Source organism: Schistocerca piceifrons, chromosome X (genome assembly GCF_021461385.2).
Source record: "Schistocerca piceifrons isolate TAMUIC-IGC-003096 chromosome X, iqSchPice1.1, whole genome shotgun sequence".
Classification (NCBI taxonomy): Eukaryota; Metazoa; Arthropoda; class Insecta; order Orthoptera; family Acrididae; genus Schistocerca; species Schistocerca piceifrons.
In genome coordinates, this window is record NC_060149.1 from 337313154 (window position 1) to 337326689 (window position 13536).

The 13536-nt window shown below is 40.7% G+C and overlaps 1 protein-coding gene across 3 annotated transcripts in view; it reads right to left on the minus strand.

Annotated features, from left to right (window-relative positions):
• Positions 1 to 13536, minus strand: part of LOC124721469 (sorting nexin-7-like) — a 191176-nt gene that overhangs the window by 42029 nt on the left and 135611 nt on the right. For 2 of the 3 annotated variants that reach the window (XM_047246464.1, XM_047246462.1), the window contains one exon: positions 239 to 660. The exons of the other annotated variant lie outside the window; for it this stretch is intronic. In XM_047246464.1, coding sequence (XP_047102420.1) covers positions 571 to 660 — 90 coding nt within the window. In that variant the 3' untranslated portion in view covers positions 239 to 570. Of the gene's footprint in view, positions 1 to 238; positions 661 to 13536 lie in introns of those variants that run through there. 3 annotated transcript variants of the gene reach the window in all.

A 13536-nucleotide genomic window follows, 5' to 3' on the forward strand; every position in this document is an offset into this window, starting at 1 on the left:
GATGCAACCATTTGTCCATTTTAATTCAGGAAATCACTGTCCTATCCAAATGGTGCTTCAGTATTTTTCTAAATACCCAGCCATTAAGCCATATAACATAATTATGACAAATTAAGCAACCAAAAAACAACAAATGACAATTGTAGAATAATTCACAATAAAATTTCATCATCATCTCACAATTACCATTCATATACTTTAAACTAAAAAAAGAAACAAATCAATAATTTAGCTACAAAGTCTATGAGTCTAGTAACAATTCAATTAAATGTAACTCACTTATAATGACCATATCACAACCATATGCAGATAATAAACAAGATTCAGTTTTACAGACTCAGAAACAAAATAGAAATAATTATTGCACTCCATCACTATTCTACAATGAAAAAGACTAAAGCTCTCCACAACACAATATCACTTGCGCTCTCTCTCTCTCTCTCTCTCTCTCTCTCTCTCTCTCTCTCTCTCTCTCTCTCTCTCTCTCTGTGAGTGTGAGTGTGAGTGTGTGTGTGTGTGTGTGTGTGTGTGTGTTTTTTTTAAAAAATAGCGTAACGGCTATGGACTAAACTAGCTAGACACCTGAAGAGGTTTGCTATGTTGTGAGGTTTCACTGCAACCCCTAATTTCTGGAAGGACCTCCTCCCATGCACCAAGGCACTGCAATGAAGAGAAAAGGCTTTAAAAAACTGCATGACAGTACTAAACAGCAATATAAAATTACTTCTTAAATAACTGACCTCATACTGCAGTCCTATAAAAAATATTGCCTAAACTTCTAAAAATATAAGTTACTTAATTCTTTCAGTAAGAGTAATGACAGGAATAATATTTTAAGACACCAGTAAGAATAATATGACAGGACTGAAGTCTCTGCTTGAAATTAATGGTCACTAAGCAGGAAGCTATGACTATATGTATAATAAAACTTTATGACTGGGATCACTTTGTCCTCCATTTTGTCAGTGGTTGAAGATACTATTAGTGGAAGAATAATATGCTTCCTGCATCTGTTCTCTTTTCTTTCTTGATATTCTGGGAAGTCAGCAACAACATGAAAATTGCTCAAATCCATTTTATACTACAAATGCTGGCAGCATTTCCACAAATCTTTCTTAACTGGAAGTATATTCACAGAGACTGATGACAAAAAGGGAGGAAAAAGGTGAGGAGGCTGAGGGAAATGACAGGCATGTTACCCTTTGCAAAGCTTTGAATGGAGGATGTTTGAAGAAAGTATCACATTACCCACTTTCTCTCTGCTACAAGAGAGGCTAATCTTATGCTAGAGCTTAAGGTCCATCATATTTTTAGCCTCTTTAGGCTCCAACACTACTACTACTACTACTACTACTACTACTCCTCCTCCTCCTCCTCCTCCTCCCCCCCCCCCCTCACACACACACACACACACACACACACACACACACACACACACACACACACACACACACACAAATCCTGACTAATATGGCACAGAATTATTCCTTATTTTCCATATAATCATTTTTTAAATCACATTTTAGTTTTTACCTTAATTTACCTCATTTGGAGTCACTTTTGTCTTTTACATACGACAGATTTCTCAATGAAATTTGTGTGTGCTCTTAGTGTATTTTTAGAACAGTACACAGAACAAAATAAGTAAAATAAGCAAAGAAGTATCAAACGTTAATGACACTCATGCAAAAGTAATCAAGATCTAAGGGGGGAAAACAGCATTTTAAGTAATTTTCTCATAGCATAAAGAGATACTAAGATGTATACTAACAGAAATGCATGGTAATGTATTAAGAAGGAATTAACTCTGAATAAGTAGTTGACTGCTCTGGGAATTGCCAATAGATAAAAGTTTTTTGCACCATGGGTTTGCATCCGATGCAGATTAGTGGATAGTTTTGTTTCAGAGTTATATTGCTGAAACAATGAAAATGGAGAAGATTTAGTGGCATAGGTGCACCCAAAATGCTCGATGTGCAAGATCCTGTATGTATGTTATGGAATAATGATAACTATTGGATGTACAAGGAGAAGTATTAAGGGCACCAAAGACAAAGAAATCAATTAAGAAAGTAGGGCATATAAAAAAAATACATTGTCCCTCTGGTCACATGCAACCTGGAGGAGTACAGAAAGGAAAGAACTCAATGTTATACATCTTCGTATGCAATCACTCATGGCTAGTTCAAGTTGTTCAAGTCTTCACTATTTGTGCTGCGTTGAACTGCATCAAAGCACTTAAAATACAGCAGGAGTACAAGAAGTTTTTCTTTTATTTTAGGTGGAAATATTCATTTGAATTTTTTATTTCATGAAGAGAAGAGAGACTTTCTCCCAGCTGTTACAGTTTGTGGTTCCCAGATTAGATACCTTATTTATTTATTTTACACATCTAGTTCCATAGCAGTAAATTGTGGCACAATTAACACCATAAAGCTAATAAATGATTAAATAAAATTTACACAAATTCTATGGTGATGACAAGCTGGTGAGTACGCACTCAAATCAACAATGTAACACCAGAAATGGTTTTTTTTTTTTTTTTTTCTTCAAAGAACTATCTGACAAAATAGGAGTGAGCCATATGGAAAGTCTTCAATTTAGGCTTAAAAGTGGGTAGATTATTGCCAAGGTTTTTTTTTAAAATTCTTGTGGTAGTTACTGAAAATGGAGGCAGCAGAATACTGCACACCTCTGCACGTGAGTCAAGGTGGTGTGATGCAAATGCACATTGGATTTTTGCCTAGTATTAACTGACAAGATGAGTGAAAGCTGCTAGCTCTTGGTAATAAGCTCATTTTTTAACTAACAAAATATATATTGAGAGGTCAATGTCAGAATTCCCAGACTCCTGAACACAGGTCAACAAGAGATTTATAAACTTATAACACTTATTACTCGAACTGCCCATTTCTGAACTGAAATTCCCTTTGTATATGAGAAGAGTTACCCCAGAATACAATGCTGTGTGTTGTAAGTGAATGAAAATAAGCAAAGCTGTCTAATTTACACATTGGCCTATAGTTATTGTAGATACTGTTCTAATGGTAAATATAGCAGCATTCAATTATTTGAATGGGAGCCTGAACATGAGCTTCCCATGACAGCTTACCATCTATCTGAAGACCTAGGAATTTTGACAGTTCGTACTAACTAATCGTATGTCCATCCTGTGTAATCAAAAGATAAGTTGAGTTGAAATGTGTGTTGGACACTTAAAAACCCGAGTCTTACTATGTTTTAGCATAGATTTATTTTCCAGAAGGCATGAACTTATGTCTTGAATTACAGTATTTGCTACTTTACCCCTATGTTGCAGTCAGCATCCCTCACTACTACGCTAGTGTCACGAACAAATAAGAGATATTTTAGAATCACCACTTATATAATATAAGACATTTGTGGTTCCAGCACTGATCCCTGGGGACCACACTCCCCCCCCCACCCCCTTTCATTTAATTGCGCCCCAATCAGGCTCGATGGCATAGCCATCTTCATTACTGTGGAGAATGATCTTTTCTATCTGTTTTTAAAAGTATGAGAGAAACCAACTGCAGAAATATTTCAAGATCAACACAAACAAACACCTTAGTTAAATCAAACAACACACTTAATGTTTGTAACTTTTTGTTTAATCTGTCAACTGCCTCACAGAGAAAAGGGAATACAGCATTTCTGGTTGTCAAAACACTTCCAAAACCAAATTGTATGTTTGGTAGCTAGTTACATGAACTGGAACGATCAGTTGCCCTTGTATATACATCCTTTGCAATAACTTTTGCAAATGCAGATGGCACAGAAATAGGCCTAAAATTGTCTATCTCATCCCTTTCTCCTCTTTCATAAAGTGGTTTCACTCCTGAGCACTTTAATTATTCATGAAACTGACCATTCCTACAAGGGGGGGGGGGGGGGGGGGGGGGGGGGCGGGGGGGGAAATCACAAATAAGGCTAATTACTGGGCTAACATAAGCAGCACAGTTATCTAGTAGACTGCTAAAGCCATCATCTTTACCATAAGCGTCCCTAGTCTTCATCAATATGACACCAGTTCCCTCTTATTACTATCACTGAGGTATATTTCAGTCTGTCTTGGAAAGCCATTTTCTAACAGAGAAAGGATTCCCTATAGCAACTAAGGTTTTATTTAATAAGTCTGTTATATTCTGAAAGTGATTGTTAAATACTGTACATATACCTGACTTTTCAGAAACAAAAGATTTGCATTACACATAGATTATATCCTTGATGTTGCGCTGTTGGCCAGACACTTCTTTGATGACTGATAATAAGGTTTTAACTTTATCCTGAGAATTAGCTACTCTATTGGCATGTCACATGTTTTTTGCCTTCCTAATAACAATTTTAAGTGTCGAATGTCGTACTGAAATATGAGGTCTGTTCAAAAAATTCTGGAACTTAGTCCACAAAATTTTTCTATACTTACCTTTTACTTATTGTGCATGGTCACCTCCAAAATACTCTCCTCCACAATTGATACACTGCTCCCAAATCCGTTTCCACTTCCAGAAGCAGTCTTAGTACGCCTCTTGCTGGATTGCATCAAGTACCGTCTGTGAATTTTCTTTTACCTCGTCTATCACTGCAAATCTTCATCCTTTCACCTGGGTTTTCATCTTTGGAAATAAAAAAAAGTCTGCAGAGGCCAGGTATGGAGAGTACAGATGACGAGGCTGTACAGTGATTTCGTTTTTGTGCAATAGTCATATGCCAACAGGGTTGAATGTGCGGGTGCATCATTGTGATGCAAGAGCCATGAACTGTCTCACCACATTTCAAGCCATTTCCTTCTCACATTTTCTCACAGGTGTCACAACACCATTGATTAACAGTTTGTCCCTGCGGCACAAATGCACGATGAACTTATACTCCAAATTCAAAGAGAACTATCAGCATGGTTTTGACATCTGATCTGACCTGACCTGACCTGACGAGCTTTTCTTTGCCTTGGAGAACCTTTCCTGATCCCTTGTGAAGATTGAACCTTGGTCTCAACATCAAACAATAGACCGACGTCTCGTCACCAGTTACGATTCTGTTAAGGAACATCTCATTCTCATTTGCATGATATAAAAGCTGTTCACAGATTGCAAGGTGCAGGTTTTTCTGGTCTTGGCTCATGAGTTGTGGGATGAACTTTGTAGCAACACGATGCTTTCCAAGATGCTGTGTCAGGATTTCATGACATGATCCCACTGGAATGTTACATTCTTTTGCAATCTCTCTGATGGTCAATCTTCCATTGGCATGCACAATTTCATTGACGTTCTTGACATGAGCATTGTAGGTATACATCAAAAGAACATTCTAAACGAGGATCATCTTTAATGTCCCATTTGGCCATCTTTACCATTTTGGAACCATGTGAACCATTCATAACACAGATTATGGCTTAAGCACTCATCACTGTAGGCTTCTTGCATCATTTTGTGTGTCTCTGAGAAGGTTTTCATAAGTTTCATACAAAATTTAATGCAGACGCCTTGCTGCTCTAACTCTGCCATTTTGAAATCCGCAAACCGTGCGACACAATGTTCTACTTAGTACAGAACTGAACAATAACTAACAGACATACATCAATGAAACTTATGGCAGTTACACATTAAACACAGGTATGTGCAGAGATGCCAACCACTTTTCACTCCAACACACCACTGGCACAAAATTATGAATGTTCCGGAATTTTTTGAACAGACCTTGTACGTAGTGTTAAAATGGTTGCCTCCTGTCTCCCCATAGCATATTTGATGGTGTTAATCACTATGATTAATGCAGTTGCTATATTATGCCATTTTAAAAATACCTTACTGACATTTATCATGAATGTGATGTTTTAAACATAACCCATCAGCTGTTCATGTATTCCAGCCTGACATTGGTGTTGCGTACGTACTGCTTCATTTTGTTTCACAATTTTCTGTATAGTACTCCATAAAGTTCAGGTATAGGATCTCATTTGAATATGCTATCTGCACAGTTTTGTTAAATTATCTGGTGGTGTTATGTAGTCAGTTCTGTAGTCCTGCTACGTAGCAGGCACGCTCTCTCTCTCTCTCTCTCTCTCTCTCTCTCTCTCTCTCTCTCTCTCTCTCTGAGTAGACACTAAGGGGCACATTTGTCAAAGTGGAGGAAGTCCAAGACTGAATTCCCAAATTTTATGTTTGTGACAATTCTAACACTATAATTTCTTTTCGAATGCATTTTACCTAGTTTGAGTGGTGTTATGTAGTCAGTTCTGTAGTCCTGCTACGTAGCAGGCACGCTCTCTCTCTCTCTCTCTCTCTCTCTCTCTCTCTCTCGCTGAGTAGACACTAAGGGGCACATTTGTCAAAGTGGAGGAAGTCCAAGACTGAATTCCCAAATTTTATGTTTGTAACAATTCTAACACTATAATTTCTTTTCGAATGCATTTACCTAGCTTGAGTGTGGAGTGTTGTCTCAGCCACGCCGAATGTATATGGGTGGTGAAAAAGGCAGTGGAGAGTTGTTTTTTGACAGTCAGCCACGGCAGGTGCCCTCTTGCAGTGATTGTGGAGAAGGAAGTTTTATATGTAACGTGCCCAGCAGAGTGAAGATTTGATCACATCATGCGGTATCTGTCAACAGCTCTTGAAGGGTTCTGTATGCCACTTTAATGTCCATGCGGAATGCGTTCCAAGAATCCTTGGAGCAGTCTACAGTCCTGTTTGAGTGTATGGACATGGAATGTGACCAGCTTAACTGACATGTAATCAACAGTTGTGGAAAGCTTGCCCAGTTACCAGACTAGGCCACAGAGAAGGGAAGTTGCGGTGGGACGGTTACACTTGTTGTCAGAAGTACGATCATATGGGGGTATCAAGCAAAATTTGTGACTGGGTTAAGGATTTTTTGGTAGTGAGGACACAGCCGATTATCTTGCATTAGGGTCATCATCAGATGTAGAAATAACTTCAAGTGTTCCCCAGGGAGTTGCATTGGGACCCTTGCTGTTCGTTTTGTATATTAATGATCTTGCAGACAATATTAATAGTAACCTCAGACTTTTTGCAGATTATGCAGTCATCTATAGTGAAATACTGTTTGAAAGAAGGTGCATAAATATTCAGCCAGATCTTGATAAGATTTCAAAGTGCAAAGATTGGCAACTTGCTTTAAATGTTCAGAAATGTACAACTGTGCTCTACACAATATGAAGAAATGTAGTATCTTATGACTATAATACTAGTGATTCACAGGTAGAATCTGCAAACTCTTAAAAATACCTGGTAAAGCAAGTGGTAGACTTCAGCGTACTGGTAGAATACTGAGAAAGTGCAATCACTCTACAAAGGAGGTTGCTTAAGTGCAATCACTCTACAAAGGAGGTTGCTTACAAATCATTCATGTGACCTCCTGAGGAATATTGGTCAAGTGAGTGGGACTTTTAACAAATAAGACTAACATGGGGTATTGAACATATACAGAGAAGGGCAGCATGAATAGCCTCAGATTTGTTTGACCACGGGAGATTGTCACAGACATGCTGAAGAAACTTAACAGGCAGACTCTTGAGGATAGACTGCTCATTCACAGTAGTCAGTCAGGCAGCTGCCACCAGCCAGGAAACAGCAGCAACAAGGAAGTAACCGATGTTGTGACTTTTACGATTTCCTAGTGAGGCGCAAATTATATAGTTTCATCTGTGAGCTTTGGTAGTTTAGTTTTTGAATGTCCACCTGTGAATTTAATTTAGTAGACACAGTTCTTGCATTTTCATCAGTGTTTACTGTAGAGTTCTACAGTGTTGACAGTCATTCGTTTGTCTGTGAAGTGTAGTACCACACCTTCTTTAGTATGGATAGGGACTGTGATTGCTGTGTGCGGATGCGAGCTAAGTTGGTGACACTTTGCTGTCAGCTCCAAGCTATGTTGGCTTCAGTTGCACAGCTTGAGGCATGAATGGATGGGCATCACTGTTGCGGGACCGACCATGGAGATCCAACAGACGTCCAGCTGATTGGTCCACACCAGTGGCCAGCCCAGTTACTGCTTGCATTGAGGTAGATCCCTCACCCATGGTCAAGTGGGAGTCGCCTCGGGGTGTGCCAGGCAAAAAAAAAAAAAAAAGACTTCTCAAGGGGCCAAATATAAGGCCTCTAGTTAGTCTGATGAACAGCTTCCAGGTGCTATCTGTGCTTGGCGATGACCCTCAGCCACATCCAGTCACTTGTCCTGTTTCAGAGGAAACCTCTCAGCCTGCTAGATCTGGGTAATAACAGAGGCTGAGATTATTGGTACTTGGGGAGCTCCAATGTTGGGGCGCTTTATGGGGCCTCTTTGGGACATGGCTACCAAGGAGGGGAAGACAGCCAGTGCACACTCCGTGTACATACTGGGTTGAGTCATTCCAAATGTGGAACAGGTCCTTCTGGATGCCATGAAGAGCACAGGGTGCAGCCAACTGCAGGTGGTGGCCTATGTCGGTACCAGTTGTGTGTGTTGCTTTGGATCAGAAGAGTTTTTTCTCGGTTTGGAGCGGCAATCTGAAGTGGCAAAGGCTGCCAGTCGAGCTTTCGAGATGAAAACAGAGCTCCCAACTTGCAGCATAGTCAGCAGTACTGATTGCAGACCTCCGACACAGATGTGAGTGGAGAGTCTCAATCAGAGGCTTAGTTCTGCAACCATATAACACAGGAAGAACCTAGATTTAGGAACCATCAGTATAACAGTTGTAAATTGTCATAGCTGTGCTGCGAAAGCAGCAGAGCTTCAGGTGCTAATAGAAAGCACTGGCGCTCAAAGTGTTACGGCACTTAAAGTTGGCGTTGCAAAGGACCTAAACAATGTTCAGAAAGGATGGGCTAAATACAGTTTGAAGTGGTGTGTTTGTTACTGTTAGAAATAGTTTACCTTGTAGCACAAATTGAAGGAGATAGATCCTGTGAGTTAGTATGGGTAGACATCATTCTTGGCAACTGGAATAAAATAATAATTCGATCCTTTTACCGACTTCCAAACTCAAATGATACAATTGTTGAAAGGTTCAAATAAAACTTGAGTCTAATTTCAAACACGTACCTGACTCATACACTTATAGTTGGAGGTGTCTCCAATTTACCCTCAATATGTTGAGGAAAACAAATGTTTAAATCCTGCAGTATCCATAAAACATCACCAGAAATTGTGCTAAACACATTCTCTGAAAACAATTTCGAACAATAGTTCGCAAGCCCACTCGGATAGTAAACGGTTGTGAAAATACACTTAACCCCCCTTAGCAACAAACAATTCTGAGCTAATAACGAGCATCAAAACAGATGCACAGATTAGTGAACACAGGGTTGCCACAGTGAGACTGAATACCATAACTCCCAAATCCAATAAAAATAAACAAAAAAGTATCTATTCAAAAAATCATATAAAATTTCACTTTATGCCTTCCTGAGAGACAATCTCCTCTCCTTCCAAATTAACAATGTAAGTGTAGCCTAGATGTGGCTTGTATTCACAGAAAAGCATCACCAGCAATTGAGAGATTTATATCAAATAAATCAACAAAAAGTGGAGCTGATTCCCCATGGTACAAAAAACAGGTCAGAATGCTGTTGCAGAAACAACAAAAAAAGCAAGACAAATTTAAATGAACACAAAATCTCCAAGAGTGGTGATCTTTCACATAAGCTCAAAAGTTAACATGGGCTTCAATAAAATAAGACTATTCTAGTTTCCACAATGAAACTTTGTCCCGAAACCTAGCAGAAAATCCAAAGAGATTCTGGTCGTATGTAAAGTATGTGACTGGCAGGACATAATAAATGCCTCCTCTGCGCGATAGTAATCTAAGTACTATCAATGACAGTGCTGCTATAGCAGAGTTACTATATACAGCCTTCCAAAATTTCTTCACCAAAGAAGACGAAGTGAATATTCCACAATTCGAATCAAGAAAAGCTGCCAACAAGAGCAACTTAGAAGTAGATATCCTCGGAGTAGTGAAGCAACTTAAATCACTTAATAAAAGCAAGTCTTCTGGTCCAGATTGTATGCCAATTATGTACCTTTCAGTGTATGCTGATGCAATACCTGCATACTTAAAAATCAGACAGCTTTTGACACCGTACCTCACAAGCAGCTTGTAATCAAATTGCATGCTTATGGAATGTCACCTCAGTTATGTGACAGGATTCAAGATTTCCTGTCAGAATCACAATTCGTAGTAACTGATAGAAAGTCATTGCAAAACATGATTTCTGGCATTCCCCAAGGTAGTATTATAGGCCTTCTGCTGTTCCTTATCTATATAAACAATTTAGTAGACAATTTGAGCAGTCATCTTAGGTTATTTGCACTTGACGCTATCGTTTATTGTCTAGTAGACTCATCAGAAGATCAAAACAAATGAAAAAATGATTTAGATAAGATATTGGTATAGTGTGAAAATTTGCAATTGATCCTAAATAATGAAAAGCATAAGGTCATTCACACGAGTGCTGAAAGGAATCCATTAAAATTCAGTTACACAATAAATCAATCAAATTTAAACACTGTAAATTCAACTAAATACTTAGGAATTATTATTACAAACAACTTAAATCTGAAAGAAAACACAGAAAATAATGTGGGGAAAACGAACCAAAGATTGTGTTTTATTGGCAAAATGCTTATAAGATGCAACAGAGCTACTACACAGACTCCCTGCACTAAGTTTGTCTGTTCTCTTTTGGAGTACTGCTGCATGGTGTTGAATTATTATCAGATACAATTAATAGAGTACATTGAGGAAGTTCAAAGAAGGGCAGCACATTTTGTATTATTGAGAAATAGGGGTAAGAATGTCGGACACGGTACAGAATTTGTGGCGGACATCATTAAAACAAAGGCGTTTCTCACTGCGATGTGATGATCTCATGGAATTTCAATCACCAACTTTCTCCTCTGAATTAAAAAATATTTTGTTGGCACCAAGCTACAGAGAAATTATCATCACAATAAAATAATGGAAACCATAGCTCATACCAAAAGATGTGTGTTTGTTTCTTTCACACACTGTTTGAGAGTGGAATAATGGAGAATTAGAGTGAAGGTGGTTCGATGAACCCTCTGCCAGGCACTTAAATGTGACTTGTAGAGTAGCGATGTAGATGTAGATGTGGATGTCGATACAGAAACTAGTCCAAGAAAGCCTATTTACGAAGTTTCAAGGACCGGCTTCGAGTAAATTATATGAGGGTTGCCCAGAAAGCAATGCTCCGCATTTTTTTCTTTCAACAATTCTTTATTGAACGTAATGAGAATTACACACACACACACACACACACACACACACACACACACACACACAAAAGAATGGTGTTTTGTCTACACGCCCTACTTAGTAATCTCCATCCCATTCTATGGCCTTCCTCCAGCAGGAAACATGGGTGTGTATGCCCTGTCGGTAGCAATCCTTGTCCTGGTGGTGGAGCCAGTGCTTCACTGCGTGAATCACCACCTCATCGTTCTCAAAATGTCTTTCAATAATGGCATCCTTTAATTGGTCCTTGTGAATGACAAATCAGCTCGCTGCAACATGTCAAGTGTGATAGCCGTGGATGGTCTCCCCGACCCCTGCAAATTGTGTAACTCCACCGAACTGCCATTTGATGACCTCACCCTCTGTGCCCAGTGAATAACTGTACTTCTGTTAACAGAAGATGCTCCATAGACTTCGTACAAGCATTTGTGAATACTCCCCACAGTTTCTTTCTCTGCAGTGAAAAATTCAATGACGGCATGTTACTTGCAATGTACATCAACTACGGATGCCATTCTGAAACTGTCCTACAGCTACGCTATCTGTCGGAAGTGATGGAAACTTGGCACACTCACTCAGGACACTTCAAATAATACATACGTACTGTTTCGCATTTGTAGCATTGTTTTCAGTGGAGAAAAAAATGTGGTGCATTACTTTCTGGGCAACCCTTGTACAACAACCCTCCACTTATTGCTCACATCAGGATCATGAGGACAAGATTAGATTGATCTACAGCATACACAAAGGCATTTAAACAATCTTTCTTCTCATGCTCAATACATGAATGGAATGAGAAAAAACTCTAATAACTGATACAATATGATGTACCCTCTCCCATGCACTTTAGAGGTTTGCAGAGTATGGATATAGATGTAGGAGTTGCCTAATTTGTCTAATAATTGTTCTAGTTTTATACTGTCTGTGTTAATGAATTGCTCAGTTTTTGAAAAGGTGGTTGTATTGTGTGACATAGTAGCTGAGCCATGAAGTGTTATCTACACTCCTGGAAATTGAAATAAGAACACCGTGAATTCATTGTCCCAGGAAGGGGAAACTTTATTGACACATTCCTGGGGTCAGATACATCACATGATCACACTGACAGAACCACAGGCACATAGACACAGGCAACAGACCATGCACAATGTCGGCACTAGTACAGTGTATATCCACCTTTCGCAGCAATGCAGGCTGCTATTCTCCCATGGAGACGATCGTAGAGGTGCTGGATGTAGTCCTGTGGAACGGCTTGCCATGCCATTTCCACCTGGCGCCTCAGTTGGACCAGCGTTCGTGCTGGACGTGCAGACCGCGTGAGACGACGCTTCATCCAGTCCCAAACATGCTCAATGAGGGACAGATCCGGAGATCTTGCTGGCCAGGGTAGTTGACTTACACCTTCTAGAGCACGTTGGGTGGCACGGGATACATGCGGACGTGCATTGTCCTGTTGGAACAGCAAGTGCCATTGCCGGTCTAGGAATGATAGAACGATGGGTTCGATGACGGTTTGGATGTACCGTGCACTATTCAGTGTCCCCTTGACGATCACCAGTGGTGTACGGCCAGTGTAGGAGATCGCTCCCCGCTCCCCACACCATGATGCCGGGTGTTGGCCCTGTGTGCCTCGGTCGTATGCAGTCCTGATTGTGGCGCTCACCTGCACGGCGCCAAACACGCATACGACCATCATTGGCACCAAGGCAGAAGCGACTCTCATCGCTGAAGACGACACGTCTCCATTCGTCCCTCCATTCACGCCTGTCGCGACACCGCTGGAGGCGGGCTGCACGATGTTGGGGCGTGAGCGGAAGACGGCCTAACGGTGTGCGGGACCGTAGCCCAGCTTCATGGAGACGGTTGCGAATGGTCCTCGCCGATACCCCAGGAGCAACAGTGTCCCTAATTTGCTGGGAAGTGGCGGTGCGGTCCCCTACGGCACTGCGTAGGATCCTACGGTCTTGGCGTGCATCCGTGCGTCGCTGCGGTCATGTCCCAGGTCGACGGGCACGTGCACCTTCCGCCGACCACTGGCGACAACATCGATGTACTGTGGAGACCTCACGCCCCACGTGTTGAGCAATTCGGCGGTACGTCCACCCGGCCTCCCGCATGCCCACTATACGCCCTCGCTCAAAGTCCGTCAACTGCACATACGGTTCACGTCCACGCTGTCGCGGCATGCTACCAGTGTTAAAGACTGCGATGGAGCTCCGTATGCCACGGCAAACTGGCTGACACTGACGGCGGCGGTGCAC